At 40.0% G+C, this 17775-nt stretch overlaps 1 protein-coding gene across 1 annotated transcript in view; it reads right to left on the bottom strand.

The window, feature by feature from the left end:
- Window positions 1-13908: 13908 nt before the first annotated feature.
- Window positions 13909-17775, bottom strand: part of zfr.S (zinc finger RNA binding protein S homeolog) — a gene marked incomplete at its 3' end in the record, with an annotated part of 51356 nt that continues 47489 nt past the window's right edge. Inside the window, 3 exon segments of the mRNA NM_001090507.1 lie at window positions 13909-15540; window positions 16481-16578; window positions 17635-17746. Of these exon segments, the coding sequence (NP_001083976.1) occupies window positions 15361-15540; window positions 16481-16578; window positions 17635-17746 (390 nt within the window).

Below are 17775 nucleotides of genomic sequence, written 5' to 3'. Positions count from 1 at the left end.
ATGTAACTGAATGTGTCTCAGTGGGACATGGGTTTTTACTATTGAGTGCTGTTCTTAGATCTGCCAGGCAGCTGTTATCTTGTGTTAGGGAGCTGCTATCTGGTTACCTTCCCATAGTTCTTTTGTTTGGCTGCTGGGGGGAAAAGGGAGGGGGTGATATCACTCTAACTTGCAGTACAGCAGTAAAGCGTGATTGAAGTTCATCAGAGCACAAGTCACATGACTTGGGGCAGCTGGGAAATTGACAATATGTCTAGCCCCATGTCAGATTTCAAAATTGAATATAAAAAAATCTGTTTGCTCTTTTGAGAAATGGATTTCAATGCAGAATTCTGCTGGAGCAGCACTATTAACTGACGCATTTTTTTTCTCCCATGACAGTATCACTTTAAAAGGCTGCAACCATACCTGTGTTTGCTATACAATGATCTTGCCCGGCAATGTATTCATGTATCAGGGATATTGGACTCTTAGCTGACCTTCCTTTATTCAACCCTAAGACTTGATACACTGTAATTCAGATATGTACGGTAAATCAGAAATGTACGGTAAATCAGAGATGAACTGCCCAGGGCATAGAGGAGGGGCAGACAATATTTGATTGACAGCTGAGATTTTTTAAATGAGCTTACAACAGCCATGAATGCTTTAATAAAAAAATAGAAATTGGATTTCATGTTTAATATGAAAAGGACTTTTCTTATACAGATTTTTGTGTCTGGGTGAAAGGTCCATTTTAAATGACTGATGCAGGGGGCGTCCTGACATAGTAGAGTTTTTGCCTCTCTCATTTAGGTCTCTTACACAAGGGTGTTTTCACTAAAGCTGGCCATAGACGTTGAGATTTTTAAAGGATCCGATCGTCATCGTGAGACCACGATTATCTCAGAACGATCGTACCAATTGTCCATCAACTAAAAAGACCAATTTGCCAGGATAACAAAGGGGAGCTGCCTGCTTGGCCCTGTATGTCAGGGTGATGAGAAAGAAGCCCTTTCTGCACTCACACAAACACAGTCGCTTGTTGTATGAAAAAGCTCATTTAGACAAGTCACAGTCATTTTGGAACAAAGTGCTTTGGACTGATGAGACAAAAATTGAGTTATTTGGTCATAATAAAAAGTGCTTTGCATGGCGGAAGAAGAACACCGCACTCCAAGAAAAACTCCTGCTACCTACTGTCAGATTTGGTGGAGGTCCCATCATGCTGTGGGGCTAGTTCAGGGGCTGTGTGACTAGTTCAGGGACTACTGGGGCCCTTGTTAAAGTCGAGGGTCGGATGAATTCAAACCAATATCAAGAAATTCTTCAGGATAATGTTCAAGCATCAGTCACAAAGTTGAAGTTACGCAGGGGTTGGATATTCCAACAAGACAATGACCCTAAACACACTGGGAAATCTACAAAGACATTTATGCAGAGGGACAAGTACAATATTCTGGAATGGCCGTCACAGCCCCCCGACTTGAATATCATGGAAAATCTATGGGATGATTTGAAGCAGACTGTCCATGCTCGGCAGCCATCAAATTTAACTGAACTGGAGAGATTTTGTATGGACGAATGGTCAAAAATAGCCACATCCAGAATCCAGACACTCATCAAAGGCTATAGGAGGCGTCTAGAGGCTGTTACATTTGCAAAAGGAGCTCAACTAAGTATTGATGTAATATCTCTGTTGGGGTGCCCAAATTTATGCACCTGTCTAATTTTGTTATGATGCATATTGCAGATTTTCTGTTAATCCAATAAACTTTATGTCACTGCTGAAATACTACTGTTTCCATTAGGCAGGGGTCCCCAACCTTTCCTGTTACTTCGTATGGCAGTGGCCAACCAATGGGATTCATTCCCGTCACGTGACCTAAATTAGCAAGCAATCAATAAATTTGGCTCCCCACCCCCAAGCATCCATCTCATTTCCTGTCACTCGACCTCACCGAATGTGCCAGCAGGGTCTCTTGGCTCTACCTGCTGAAGCTCCAGGTCCGGGTACTTTTGCCTTTGTGAGGCCTGTGAGGGTCCAAGGAGGACCATGGCCACGTGTGCCTATCACCACAGTCAGTCACAAAACCTTTGGGTGGGTGCAATAAGTTGGTGTTTGCATCCAAACAGAAAGTGTGGGGCTCTCCTCACTGTGCACTCTGCCGGATAGCGTTCAGCGAAGAATGAGGACTGTGGGTGTAAGATACAGAGATCTGAAGGACACGAGTTATCTGGCAGACGGGACATTTCCTATGATGCCCAGAGTGCGTTTGTTCATTTGTCTCCCCGGGATTGAAAATGGGAGAAGATGGTTGAGTAGGAATAGCAATTCAGAACAGAGCACCTGTGGCTGGATCATCATGGTGATTAGGACTCATTCAAGTTGAGAACTGAGGTAAGGTGTTCAACTACATATATATTTATTTACATCATGTAAGTAAAACAATTCACCAACAAAGGATTGGGACAGCCTTATCACTGCTAGTGGATTGGATCCAGATCCTTGTGGACAGTTTTGTAACCTAGCCTCTGTGTTATAGGTTCACAGCTGGATGAAGCATAAGCTGTTTTAACTATGCTGCCCCTTTAAGGGCTCTTACACATGAGCGTTTTTACCTGCGCTCCCCTGCGTTCCGTTTTTCGGCGTTCAGCCGCAGGGGAGCGCAGGAATAGACGCATTTAATTATTTCAAATGGGGCTGTACTCACACAGGCACATGTTGGCGCCGAACGCAGGAAAAATGCAGCATGTTGCGTCTCAACCTGCGTTCGGCGCCTACATGCGCCTGTGTGAGTACAGCCCCATTTGAAATAATTAAATGCGTCTATTCCTGCGCTCCCCTGCGGCTGAACACCGAAAAATGGAACGCAGGGGAGCGCAGGTAAAAACGCTCATGTGTAAGAGCCCTAAGGGAAAGGCAAAGGGCCTGGTGCACTAATTGCCTCTGGCATGTTAACGACCTTTCAGGAGTGCTGCAGGTGTATGAGCTGATGTAGCAAATTGTCTGTCGACTATACCAGCAAAGGATCTTAATACAATTATAACTGTGGCGGGTAGAGTTATTCAACCAAATCCCTGGGATATACACAGTATTGTTACTTTCTCAACACAGTGTTTCCCAAACACTATGGCTACTAAACCACTTACCTTGATAAGGTTAGTAGGAAATTGTGGGTAAATTACCACCAGAAACTCCAATTTCTCCAAATGAAGCAGTGAGTATATCAGGAATCATTATTTCAAACCTCCGGAATCAAGACGGTGGTACTTACCTGCAGTTTTCCTTGTGTGTAAAATGGTTGTTTATTCCTGAATGGCAATGTATCCAATTTAGCATATCAATTCGAACGGCATTTGTGGTTATTATTACTATATGTCTACAGGTATCAGTGCTATCATGATATACAGTAGCCATACTGTGTGTGTTATACCAATCACACCCTTGCACTTCACCAGGATTTTGTAGCACACTGATTCAGTATCATAATACAGCATATCATACTACGCTACCATGAAGCTACCATTCAGTTCACCTACCTACCCTGTACTACCATAGTGTAATGGCTGCATTCAAACAGTATTAGCAGAATAGAAATTCAGCAAATGGATTAAGTGCACTTCTGCACAGGGGGTTATAGTAAATGTTCAACTACAGCTCCCTATACCACCATGGTGTAATGACTGCATTCAAACAGTATTAGCAGAATAGCCACTCGGCGTTTGGATTTGGATACTATCATATCAGAATGTCTGCATTTAACCCGTTTCCCGTTAATATGTATACAAATACACAATGCAGTAGGGTACAATGATAGTGGGACATATGGTGTCAGGCTAATTAAATTGAGGGTGGTTCACCCAATAGTTATATACTCGAGTATAAGCCGAGTTTTTCAGCCCCCAAAATATGCTGAAAAACTCTACCTCGGCTTATACTCAGGTCAAGCGCAAAAACGGTCGCCGGCGTCTAAGAATAGTCGCCGGCGTCCAAGAATATTCAATGGGAGCAGAAACCCTAAATTTTTTGATTGAAACTTACCAGAAGCTGCTGCATTTCTCACCCTAGGCTTATACTCGAGTCAATAAGCTTTCCCAGTTTTTGGAGGTAAAATTAGGTACCTCGGCTTATACTCGGGACGGCTTATACTCTAGTATATACGGTATGCATTACGGCAGTATCTCTTCCACAAGTACCAGTGCCCATGCTATGCTTGGTCTCCTTCCACGTGGAATGTCTACCATATATTCAGCACTTTCTTATTTTTCTGTTACGGTGTTCATTACCATACGGCACACCTAAAGTGGCTATAAGCTTTCTATGCTATTTTTATTTTTGATACAATATGTATGGCTACAGCTTTCCTAAGTGAGACCATTCAAATGAACATAATATACAACATGAAAGAAGAAATCTTCATCAGCTATAGTCTGGCTTTCAGTAAGTTAATAATGAGGGTATTGTCGCAAATTATTGCTGTTCTACAATATTCTCCATTATAATACTGTGTATTTTATTTTACAGCTCACCATCAGAGCGGCGAGGTCTTCATACTAATTGGCAAACAAATAGAATATAAACGATATATCCATTTGCGATGTCATTCTCTTGCAATAACTTTAAATAGTCGGTATGGTACTATTGCGGTATTTCTTGGCAACGCCTACTATTGAGACGTTTGTATATTAATACATTATTATATATTATGGTATAGCAATTATAGGGATAATGCATTACTATTATTAGATTACTTAAAGGATCATACTACATAATCCTGCCATAGGTCTACCTGGATTTATCCGGTACATATTGGGCTTCTGCATGAACTTGTTAGTATATTGAACTAATAATCTATCTTTATAACAGGTTTAACCAGGGTTCGCCTCTCAAAAACTGTAAGTATATAAATGTATTATCCATAAGACGGAGCCCTATAGTACTACAAATATAAGTGGAGTGGTGAGTATGCTACAAGGTGGAGTAACATTCTAAGGTATCATCATATCATGCAACTGTATTGCCCTGTCACTTTTCAATGTTTAATCTCTCAATGGGAAAACTTCTATTAAAGGATAAGTAAACCTTTGAATTAAGTGAATGTAAAATTGATGAGGGGGCTATTCAAAGCACTTTTGCAATGTACATTCATTATTTATTTATTTTTAATTCCAAAATATTAAAGGTTAAATGTACTGTTAATATGAATGAATTGTGTTACAACAGCGCCACCTGCTGGTCAGTTTCCCACCAGTCTGACCACCAAGTAGTCAAGGGAGTTGTCAGGAGAAAGAAAGAGGCTGCTCTGATGTTCTTCTGCTTAGGAATAAAATTAGAAACCTTTCTCACATCTTTCCTAAGCAGAACTAAGCAGAACATCAGAGCAGCCTGCTTGTCCATGAGCAACACAATAAGTGAAGAGTACCACAAACATAATTGTTATCAGTAATAGCATATACTCTCAATTGAAATGATATATAATATCAATCAATGTGAAATCTGGCACTACTGCATGTTTTCTGCCAGTTTTTGAATATCTGGGGTGTAGTTTGTGACAGCCAGCCTCATGCATTCTCCCAGATGATCATTTAAATGTTTTCTATATTTAGATTTTTCAAATTTTCATAGCTGAAAATCCATATTCACAAAGGTAGGTTGACCCAAAACATTGAGTTATAACAGCGTTATCGTTTCTCTCCATTCTCTTCCTGCGCTTCCTACTTGCTGCTCGCTCACAGGACTAATGGCGAACACGCGGTTATAACTCATTGATCGATTTGACAGGAGGCTCACAGAACTGATCGGGTGAAGAAACTGGCAGTTTATGAGGGCTGGTTGGAAAGTATTGCACTGAAACCTTTACATGTACTTCAGAAGGTTGGCTGTATAGAAAGGATAGTGTTTGAGCTCAAACTGTGATATACGCTGGCCCACAATCTATTAAAATGCTTCCTATTACACAGGGCTAGTGGGTCGGATCTACTGGTTAAAACAATACTGGTATGGGGCTGGAAAAGTTTACGCGAGCAACACCAAGAGAAGCTGTGAGCAACATAAGGCATGTTATATATTACCGTATATACTCGAGTATAAGCCGAGTTTTTCAGCATCCAAAATGTGCTGAAAAAGTCTACCTCGGCTTATACTCGGGTCATCGGGCAGTAGCTGAGATTGCAGTCACTTTTAATCATTCCTATACCAACAGTTCACTTGGGGAGAGACTGCAATATCCCACAATGCCCTCTGTTGGTTTTATGAAAGAATAACAGTGCGCCATCTGTTGGTTATATCAAAGAATAACAGTAACTGCAATATCACACAGCGCCATCTGTTGGTTGTATCAAAGAATAACAGTGACTGCAATATCACACAGCGCCATCTGTTGGTTGTATCAAAGAATAACAGTGACTGCAATATCACACAGCGCCATCTGTTGGTTGTATCAAAGAATAACAGTGACTGCAATATCACACAGCGCCATCTGTTGGTTGTATCAAAGAATAACAGTGACTGCAATATCACACAGCGCCCTCTGTTGGTTATATGAAAGAATAACAGTGACTGCAATATCACACAGCGCCCTCTGTTGGTTGTATAAAGGATTAACAGTGATGGCAATATCACACAGCGCCCTCTGTTGGTTATACGAAAGATTAACAGTGATGGCAATATCACACAGCGCCCTCTGTTGGTTATATGAAAGAATAACAGTGACTGCAATATCACACAGCGCCCTCTGTTGGTTGTATAAAGGATTAACAGTGATGGCAATATCACACAGCGCCCTCTGTTGGTTATACGAAAGATTAACAGTGATGGCAATATCACACAGCACTCTCTGCACAATTCTCTGTCACCATCAACTTTGCAAAGAAGTCCGGTTGATCGCTGGGGGAGTCTCTTTGGCGGAAGGTGCGTTGCTGGGAGACAGGGCTGTAGTTGTGTCTAGGCTTATACTAGAGTCAATAAGTTTTCAAAGTTTTCGTAGGTAAAATTAGGTACCTCGGCTTATACTCGGATCGGCTTATACTCGAGTATATACGGTAAAAGGAAGTTACTACTTTGAAAGCTCAGCTAATGATAAACAAGACTCCAAAGAATTAAGAGGGGTTCCCAAACTTTTTCATATGACTGTATTAACACTGGAGACAAACATAACCAGTGCTGTTGCTAGTAACAACTGATTAGCAATTAACTATAAGAAAAACAAATTGCAAATTGTCTTCAGAATATCCCTCTCTACATAATACATATTCTGAGAAAATTTGCAATTGGGTTTTCATTTTTTATTTGTGGTTTTTTAGTTATTTTTTTTTTTAAAGGTTATGTTTTATTTGCTTGTAATAAACATTACAAAAAAAATAAAAAATAAAAGTAATATATCCATAAACATGTGTACACTTGTCACTGGTCCATAATTATTTGCTTTCAATTGGTACAGCATAGATCAGGGGTCCCCAACCTTTTTTACCTGTGAGCCACATTCAAAAATGAAAAGAGTTGGGGAGCAACACAGGCATGAAAAAACTTCCGGGGGTGCCAAATAAGGGCTGTAATTGGCTATTTGATAGCTGCTTTGTGGACCGGCAGCCTATAGGAGGCTTTCAGCAATTAAAAAATAAGCACCTGCTTTGAGGCCACTGGGAGCAACATCCAAGGGGTTGGAGAGCAACATGTTACTCGCGAGCTACTGGTTGGGGGTCACTGGCTTAGATTGAGGGTAAATTAGCATCAGAAGACATTACAGGTATAGTGTAAGTATATATATATATATATATATATATATAAAATACACAAAAGCCATGAATATCTTGTAAATTATATCCTTATAAACGGTGAGTAGTGATGTCATCAGTTATAAACGGTGAGTAGTGATGTCATTTCTGTCACATGACTCACTAAAATTTGTGTATTATAATAAATAAAGTACCCCCAGTTGTAAAATATGAGGATATTAGAAGTTACCTCGGAGTTCCATGACCTGTATAAAAACACTCGGCCTTCGGCCTCGTGTTTTTATATGGTCATGAAACTCCTCGATAACTTATAATATCCTTATATTTTACAAGAGGGGGTACTTTATTCACTATATTATCCGGTTGCATGATAATCTCTCGGTTGCACGCCCAGGCCCATTTCCCACCAAGGACTCCATATCTTTTGAAATTTATTTGCGGTGCCTCTCGCTTCATGGGTAAGCTTTATTTTGGGTATAGTTGAATCAACAAGGTTAATCCAGGAGTCCTTTGTGGGAGGGATAGGTCCCATCCAGTGCATAATCACACATTTTTTAGCATAGAATAATAATGCTCTAAACCTTAATCTTGCACAGACAGTGGGTACAAGTTGTTCCACTACACCCAGGAGACACACAATGGGGGAGAGTATATGTGGGAATTTGAGTGTGTTCGCTAACGAGGCCATTACTTGCGACCAGTAAGTATTTATCACTGGGCAAGACCAGATCATGTGTAGAAAATTGGCTACTGGAGTTCCACATCTGGGGCAGAAGTCAGTGTCCTTCTTACCCATTGCCTTTAGTTTAAGCGGGGTGATATAGAGTTGATGGAACACCTTGTATTGAATCAGCATATCCCTTATTGCTATTAAGCTTTTATACATACAGTGGTGTGAAAAACTATTTGCCCCCTTCCTGATTTCTTATTCTTTTGCATGTTTGTCACACTTAAATGTTTCTGCTCATCAAAAACCGTTAACTATTAGTCAAAGATAACATAATTGAACACAAAATGCAGTTTTTAAATGAAGGTTTACGTTATTAAGGGAGAAAAAAAACTCCAAATCTACATGGGCCTGTGTGAAAAAGTGATTGCCCCCCTTGTTAAAAAATAACTTAACTGTGGTTTATCACACCCGAGTTCAATTTCAAAGGTTATAAAGCCATTTCTAAAGCTTTGGGACTCCAGCGAACCACAGTGAGAGCCATTATCCACAAATGGCAAAAACATGGAACAGTGGTGAACCTTCCCAGGAGTGGCCGGCCGACCAAAATGACCCCAAGAGCGCAGAGACAACTCATCCGAGAGGCCACAAAAGACCCCAGGACAACATCTAAAGAACTGCAGGCCTCACTTGCCTCAATTAAGGTCAGTGTTCACGACTCCACCATAAGAAAGAGACTGGGCAAAAACGGCCTGCATGGCACATTTCCAAGGCGCAAACCACTTTTAAGCAAAAAGAACATTAAGGCTCGTCTCAATTTTGCTAAAAAACATCTCAATGATTGCCAAGACTTTTGGGAAAATACCTTGTGGACCGACGAGACAAAAGTTGAACTTTTTGGAAGGTGCGCGTCCCGTTACATCTGGCGTAAAAGTAACACAGCATTTCAGAAAAAGAACATCATACCAACAGTAAAATATGGTGGTGGTAGTGTGATGGTCTGGGGTTGTTTTGCTGCTTCAGGACCTGGAAGACTTGCTGTGATAGATGGAACCATGAATTCTACTGTCTACCAAAAAATCCTGAAGGAGAATGTCCGGCCATCTGTTCGTCAACTTAAGCTGAAGCGATCTTGGGTGCTGCAGCAGGACAATGACCCAAAACACACCAGCAAATCCACCTCTGAATGGCTGAAGAAAAACAAAATGAAGACTTTGGAGTGGCCTAGTCAAAGTCCTGACCTGAATCCTATTGAGATGTTGTGGCATGACCTTAAAAAGGCGGTTCATGCTAGAAAACCCTCAAATAAAGCTGAATTACAACAATTCTGCAAAGATGAGTAGGCCAAAATTCCTCCAGAGCGCTGTAAAAGACTCGTTGCAAGTTATCGCAAACGCTTGATTGCAGTTATTGCTGCTAAGGGTGGCCCAACCAGTTATTAGGTTCAGGGGGCAATTACTTTTTCACACAGGTTTGGATTTCTTTTCTACCTAAATAATAAAAACCCATTTAAAACACTCATTTAAAAACGGCATTTTGGTGTTTACTTGTGTTATCTTTGACTAATAGTTAAATGTGTTTGATGATCAGAAACATTTTGTGTGACAAACATGCAAAAGAATAAGAAATCAGGAAGGGGGCAAATAGTTTTTCACACCACTGTAGTTTCTGTTGCCTCGTCCCAGTCATCCTGGGACAGCTCTGGAATGTCAGTCTTCCACTGTACCTGAGCTGTGTGGAACGGAGGGGGGACACTGGCTAGCAGGTTTTTGTATAGCCTGGACACCAACTTAACTGGTTGTTCAGCTGTGAGGGTTTCTTCAATTGTCATTGTGGCAAGAAAAGGAGAAAGTGTACCAAACTGGGCCTTAAAAGTGTGTCGAATTTGGAAATATCGAAAAAGTGGGAGGTTCTGAGAGGTGCATTTGGCTTGTAGTTCAGTATTTGAAGGGAAGGTACTGTTTTGCAGAAGATCGCACAGGTATTTAATTCCCTGCCTTGGTCAGAAGAGGAAGTCCTCTAGGTTTTGGAAGTGAAGTAGGTTGGAGTTGCCCCATAATGGTAGTTGGTAGTAGTGGGTTTAGACGAATAGGTCCTTTCTTAAATATTGTTTTTTTTTTTTTAGTTATTTAGCTTTTTATTCAGCAGCCCTCCAGTTTCCGCAATCTTGTTGCTATGGTCCAAATGCCCCTAACAACCATGCATTGATCTGAATAAGAGACAGCGATATGAATAGGAGAGGCCTACTCCCAACTGAAAAGTTGTTTGGAATTAGCCATTCTACAACATACCGTATATACTTGAGTATAAGCAAGAGTTTTTCAGCCCCCAAAATATGCTGAAAAACTCTACCTCGGCTTATACTCGGGTCAAGCGCAAAAACGGTCGCCAGCGTCTAAGAATAGTCGCCGGCATCTAAGAATAGTCGCCGGTGCCTAAGAATAGTCGCTGGCGTCCAAGAATAGTCTCCAAGAATATTCGCCGGCGTCCAAGAATGGTCGCCCGCATCCATAAACGAGACGCCGACACCTCCAATGGGAGCAGAAACCCTCAATTTTTTGATTGAAACTTACCAGAAGCTGCTGCATTTCTCACCCTAGGCTTATACTCGAGTCAATAAGCTTTCCCAGTTTTTGGAGGTAAAATTAGGTACCTCGGCTTATCCTCGGGACGGCTTATACTCGGGACGGCTTATACTCGAATATATATGGTACTAAAAGTTAACTTAAATATGAACTAATCCTTTAATGTAAAGGTGGACAATCCCTTTAAGGTAGAACATTTGTGAAAGAGACACTTGTTCAATGATGTTGGATAACAAGCAGATGTATGGCACATGCACCCATTCTACTCTTAACAAATAAGGACTGTCGATATACAGTGTGTGGGGTCGTAAGACTTAACTAGATGGACCCACCAAAAAAAACTCCCGGTATCCTGGTTGGCACTAGTGAAACAGAAGCACCATTGGAAAATGAGGAAGGAGAATTCATTTAGTCCACATAATAAACAAACAGATTGTCAACGTTAAACTTTTATTTCACTGCAATGCGATGACAACAATATTTGTACCAGTGTGAATATAACATCTGTACTACATCCCAGTTCTACTCATCTACATGAAACTGAAGCAGGACATCCCAGATCATAGTCAGGATTCAGTGGCAACCCCCCAGCTGTTAACCCACAACACCCAATATCCTTCTACAGTAAAACTATTTAAACAGAGGACAGTGGAGGCCTAAAGATGAACATGCTGGGTTTTTTTATGGTCTTGTTTCCCCTTAAACCTAATAAGTAATTGAAAATGCAATATATTTACGAATGAAGGAATGGGGACAATTGCAACTAATTGTCAGACTGAACAGCAGAGTCAGACTTGCAAGTCTTCAATTCCAAGCTACGCACTAATGACAGGAAGGTGGTGTGCAACATTGTAAAAGGATGCACCAAATCCACTAATTTCAATTCGGCCGAACCCCTGAATCCTTCGCAAAAGATGCAGCCAAATACTGAACCAAATCCTAATTTGCATATGCAAATTAGGGGTGGGAAGGGGAAATTTTTTTTACTTCCTTGTTTTGTGACAAAAAGTCACACGATTTCCCTCCCTGCCCCTAATTTTCATATGCAAATTAGGCTTCGGTTTCGGCCGGGCAGAAGGATTCGGCAGAATCCTGGCCAGATTCGGTGCATCCCTAATATATATCAATAAAGGACTGAAATCATAAGTGCTGATACAATCTTTGAAAACTAGGGGTTTGTTTATTACTTTTCTACAGTCTAACAATATGGCAGCCTCTACTGATGTGAAGGGGGTCCGTGTTTGATAAATGATATACATATTTTTTTGGGTAAAGGGGCTTAAACTTTCTACCGAGAACAAGCAGAGCAACAATGTGCAGTTTGCGGGGCGTAGAACATTTAAGGGAAGGATGTTATACACAAAGTCTTTGGCTTTTGAGGCCTAGAGATCACTCGGAGTCTCGTGTTGCCCGGACACAAGAAGCAGCAACGATCAAAGGGCAATGCAATGGCACATGGTTTGACTCGAGGTTTGCCCGGAAATGAAGAAATTATTTCCTTATTGAGATTTTTATTTTAAAGGGGAACTATCACGAAAATGAAAATTTACTATAAGCTTTCTCATACTGAAACTTTTAAAATATAATTAATATTCTGCATCATTTCTGAAATAATCAAGTTTATCTTCACTATTCCTCTCTCAGCATCTGTTTCTCTTCATTCTGTCTTCATTCAGCAGTTGGGTGTCAGATATTCATTGACAGTTAGATCCAATATATCTTATAGGGGGGCTTCCTTTCCTAGCAGATGTATTAGAGCTCACTCAAATAACTAATTCCAGTACAAACAAAATCTAACAAAATAACTGCCTTTTGCACAAATTCTGCATGTAGAGAGACATGATGTCTGGTGAGTTTAATAGAGTGACCTCTAATACATCTTCTAGGCACAATGAGCCCTCAATGATTATCTGACACCCAACTGCTACATGAAAAGAGAATGAAGAGAAACAGGTACAGAATATTTAATTGATTGTATTTAAAAAGTTTCTTATTTCAGTATGACGAAGCTTATATTAAATTTTATTTTTTTTGCGATAGTTTCCCTTTAAACATTCTATTTTCAATTATAGATTGGCTCCTGAAATGATCAAGTCAATACTTTAAAGGCGAAGCAGACCCTAAAGTTAAAAAAAAAACCCTACCCTACATAGACCCCCCTCCAGCCTAGCTACTATCCCAGACAAATGCCCTTAAGTCTTTACTTACCCCTCAGTGCAGATTCTGTCCAGCGGAGTTTACGGGCGCCATCTTCTTCTTTCCGTAATCTTCAGGAAGTGCTGTTTCGGCGTATGCGCAGTTGGAGCAATTTTCTGTTTCGCGACAACTGCACATGCGCCGAAACTCACGGAAATTGCTGAAGCGCCAGGAGAAGACCCGAAGATTACCGAAGGGCTGAAGATGGCGCCCGTGAACTCCACTGGACAGAATCTGCACTGAGGGGGCAAGTAAAGACTTAGGGGCATTTGCCCAGGGTAACAACTAGGCTGGGGGGTCCATGTAGGGCAGGTTTTTTTTAACTTTAGGGTTTGCTTCTCCTTTAAGTTCCAGTCTTCAGTTTATAAGTTCACCAGGACAAGACAATTTGCTGCAATGCAGTGATATAGACTAGTAACCATGTAAGACGTGAAGGTATTAATTCACTAAACAATTATAAGTATTTACATTAGCCCTGTTTGCAACAACCGTAATGATCGTCAGTCGTAGGGTTACTACCTAAAATACAAGCTCCCGACAAATAAGAAAAGAGGCCATGCAACATTGTCAGCTTATACGTAGCAAACCAAATCACGGGAAGATCATAGCACTTGTAATATTGTTTTGCCTGCCGCTAGCAATCCGAAAGGACTAACAGAAAACTTGACTTATACCTATTTAATCAAATGAGACATTCTGGGTTTGAGTGCTTGCCCCAAACAAAAAGAAAAAGATATAGCCAGTTCTGTTGTTCTAATCCTTGCACAACAAAATACATCAATCCATTTACAAAAACAAAATAATGTTCTTAAAACAAGTAGTGAAGGCTCATGCCATATTTATTACAAAGTAAATTACAACTAATGAAGAAGGCTTTCCCTTTCCCACGGCTCTTTAAAAACACTAGGCTTGTGACTGAAGCACGACGGAGACTGATAGATCACAGCTAGCAGATAAAAACACACATCAAACTGGCGAGTGGGAAACTGTTCTCTACTGATTTTTATATATATATATATATATATATATATATATATACACACACATATATATATATATATATATATATATATATATATATATATATATATATATATATATATATATATATCTCAACAAAGGAGAACTAAACCCTAAAAATGAATGTGGCTAAAAATGCCATATTTTATATGCTGAACTTATTGCACGAGGCTAAAGTTTGAGCTTGTCAATAGCAGCAATGATCCAGGACTTCAAACTTGTCACAGGGGGTCACCATCTTGGAAAGTGTCTGTGACACTCACATGCTCAGTGGGCTCTGATTGGCTGTTGAGAAGCTAAGCTTAGGGCTCGTCACTAATTATCCAGCAGAAAATGATGGCCGGTAATTTTTATTTTTTTTAAAAAGGTGGCAACCCTAGCTGGTAGAGAAGCCCAAAACATAATATACAACATTTCTAGCTACTTCTTTATTAGGCTTTAGTTCTCCTTTAAAGGAACAGTAACACCAAAAATTAAAGTGTTTGAAATTAATGAAAATATCATGTAGTGTTGCCCTGCACTGGTAAAACTGATGTGTTTGCTTCAGAAACTCTACTATAGTTCATATAAACAAGCTGCTGAGCAGCAATGGCGGAAATTGAAAAAAGGCTATACGGTACAGGATAAATAATGGATAACAGATAACATTATGTTCTACAGAGCTTATCTGTTATCTGCTGTGTAAATTGAGCTTTTTCTCCTGTGAATAGCTGCCCCATGACTACACAGAAGCTTATTTATATAAACAATAGTAGAGTTTCTGAAGCAAACACAGCAGTTTCACTAGTGCAGGGCAACACTGCTTTATATTTTTATTACTTTAAAAAAATAAAAATTTTTGGTGTTACTGGTCCTTTAAATCTTATGCAATCAATACAGGTGAAAAATTAAAAAAAAAAAAAAAAAAGCCACAAGAATGCGGTTAGCTGCTAGAGCGGTAAATGGACAATGTAATCACTGGGTGAGGGTTAAGCATCTTCTAACTGAAACAGCTTTACAATTATGTAACCTATACTACAGGAGCAACGGATCAAGTTTTGCAGCAAGGTAACGGCTATCAGCCATCTTTTCTGGCTTGGGTTTAATTACCTTGCTAACAAGACCTGATGGAACGCGCGGTTATGTGGAAATGTAGAATTCTGCAAAGTACTTCACAGACGGAAAGCGTTCTTTTCTTTAGAAGTTTTCATAATCCTTCTTGTCTTTCTTCCCTTCGGCTTCAAAGCTGTCCACGCTATCGCTGTCTCGCCTTCGCTTGCGGTTGCTGTGAACGTTAAAGCGCTGGTTCGTCTGAGACAGCGGGTCCATGCCAAGAACTTTATATATCTGACGGAACGCCAGCAACCTCAGTGCAAACTGGAAAAAGGAATAAAAGTATATTTTTTAATTTCAACAAATATTTCAGCTGTAAACCGAATTGTTCAACAAATCATAAAGCCTTCAAGGGATACTGTCACGGGAAAACTTGTTTTTTTTCAAAATGCATCAGTCAATGGTGCTGCTCCAGCAGACTTCTGCACTAAAATACATTTTTCGAAAGAGTAAACTGATTTTTTTATATCTAATTTTGAAATCTGGGCTAGACGTATTGTCAGTTTCCCAGGTGCCCCAGTCATGTGACATATGCTCTGATAAACTTCAGTCACTCTTTACTGCTGCACTGCAAGTTGGAGTGATATCACCTCCTCCCTTTTGCAACCGGCAGCCCATCAGGAGAACAATGGGAAGGTAACCAGATAGCAGCTCCCTAACACAAGATAACAGCTGCCTGGTAGATCTAAGAACAACACTCAATTGTAAAATCCAGGTCCCACTGCGACACATTCAGTTACATTGAGTAGGAGAAACAACAGCCTGCCAGAAAGCAGTTCCATCCTAAAGTGCTGGCTCTTTCTGAAAGCACATGACCAGGCAAAATGACCTGAGATGCGCCTACACACCAATATTACAACTAAAAATAAAAATACACTTGTTGGGTTAAGAATGAAATTAATGGATTAAGGCCGTCTCCCATAAACTCCATTATAATAAATGAATCCAATTTTTTACAAATTATTTCCTTTTTCTTTATAATAAAACAGTAACTTGTACTTGATCCAAACTAAGATATAATTAATCCTTATTGGAAGCAAAACCAGCAAATTGGGTTTATTTAATGTTTACATGATTTTCTAGTAGACTTAAGGTATGAAGATCCAAATTACGGAAAAATCCATCATCCGGAAAACTACAGGTCCCATACCTGTACCAAATTAACCAACAATTTCTTAACCTTCCAGCAAAACGAAGGTATTACCTGGGCACTGGATGTGATATCTTCCCTTTGTTGGTCATTCATTGTCGCTAGGGTGTCGTATGGATCTTTTTCACATGGATCGAGCAAGCCAGGACCTCCTGCAGAAAAAATGTAACAATGTGTTATAACTTGTACTAAATTTGTTATCTTCCTAATACAATATTTCAGAATGCTATTTTTTTTTCTACATGGGTGGTTGTTAAAGCAGCGGACTACCACTCAATGGCATTTAAGTGGCAATAGATATCTCAAACGGGCAGCTATCAGAGGCTATAGCCATATCATTACTTAATACCTTGTATTGAATTTTTACGAAGTAAGTCACAGGGAAAAAATCCTAAACAGATCTCTACGAACCATATAGATTTTGTTTTCCATTTTGAACGCAGCAATACTTTAGTGTAAACTTGACTTTTACTTTAAAGGAGAACTAAAGCCTAACTAAAGAATTGGCTAGAAATGTTGTACATTATGTTTTGTGCTTCTATTCCAGCCCAAGGCAACCACAGCCCTTTAACAAAGAAGATCTGTGCCCCCAAAGATGCCCCAGTAGCTCCCCATCTTCTTTTCTGCTGATTCACTGCACATGCTCTGTGCTGCTGTCACTTAATGAGCTTAGGGAGCCACTCACAATATACAGTACACATAGAATAGAAATGTCACAATATAAGGCTGATTAGTAATTAATACAGATAATTACTACATGGCAACACAGAAACCAGTGCAATTAGCATCAGAATTTAATAATCAGCAAACCTGTAGCATCATCTTATATTACAGGGGAAGCTCATTTTCTGCTGGATAATTAGTGATGACCCCTAAGCTTAAGCTTCTCTACAGCCAATCAGAGCCCACTGAGCATGTGAGTGTCACAGACACTTTCCAAGATGGTGACCCCCTGTGACAAGTTTGAAGTCCTGGATCATTGCTGAAACTTTAGGCTGGTGCAGTAAGTTCACTATATAAAATATGGCATTTTTAGCCATATTAATTTTTAGGGTTTAATTATCCTTTAAATGGCTGTGTATGCTAGAATGTATTTTATATGTGCTCATCAGCAATTTAAAATGATTTCTATTCTTCTTTGCCAGTTAGATTTCATTGCAGCAGGCAATCATGTATAGATGGCTAAATGACTTATTCCATAGGCTTACCTTTCAAAATAATCCCTGAAGAAATGCACTCAAAAACTCTCCTCAGAGCATCTCCTGGGCTCTGAGGTCCTGATGAGCTGCTTATGGCCTTCTCAACTAATAATTCCAATGCCTGCACACAAAAAAAAAAAAACACAAAAA

Source organism: Xenopus laevis, chromosome 1S (genome assembly GCF_017654675.1).
Source record: "Xenopus laevis strain J_2021 chromosome 1S, Xenopus_laevis_v10.1, whole genome shotgun sequence".
Classification (NCBI taxonomy): Eukaryota; Metazoa; Chordata; class Amphibia; order Anura; family Pipidae; genus Xenopus; species Xenopus laevis.
The sequence above is the reverse complement of the archived record's forward strand: the minus strand, read 5'-3'. Positions and strand labels throughout refer to the sequence as shown.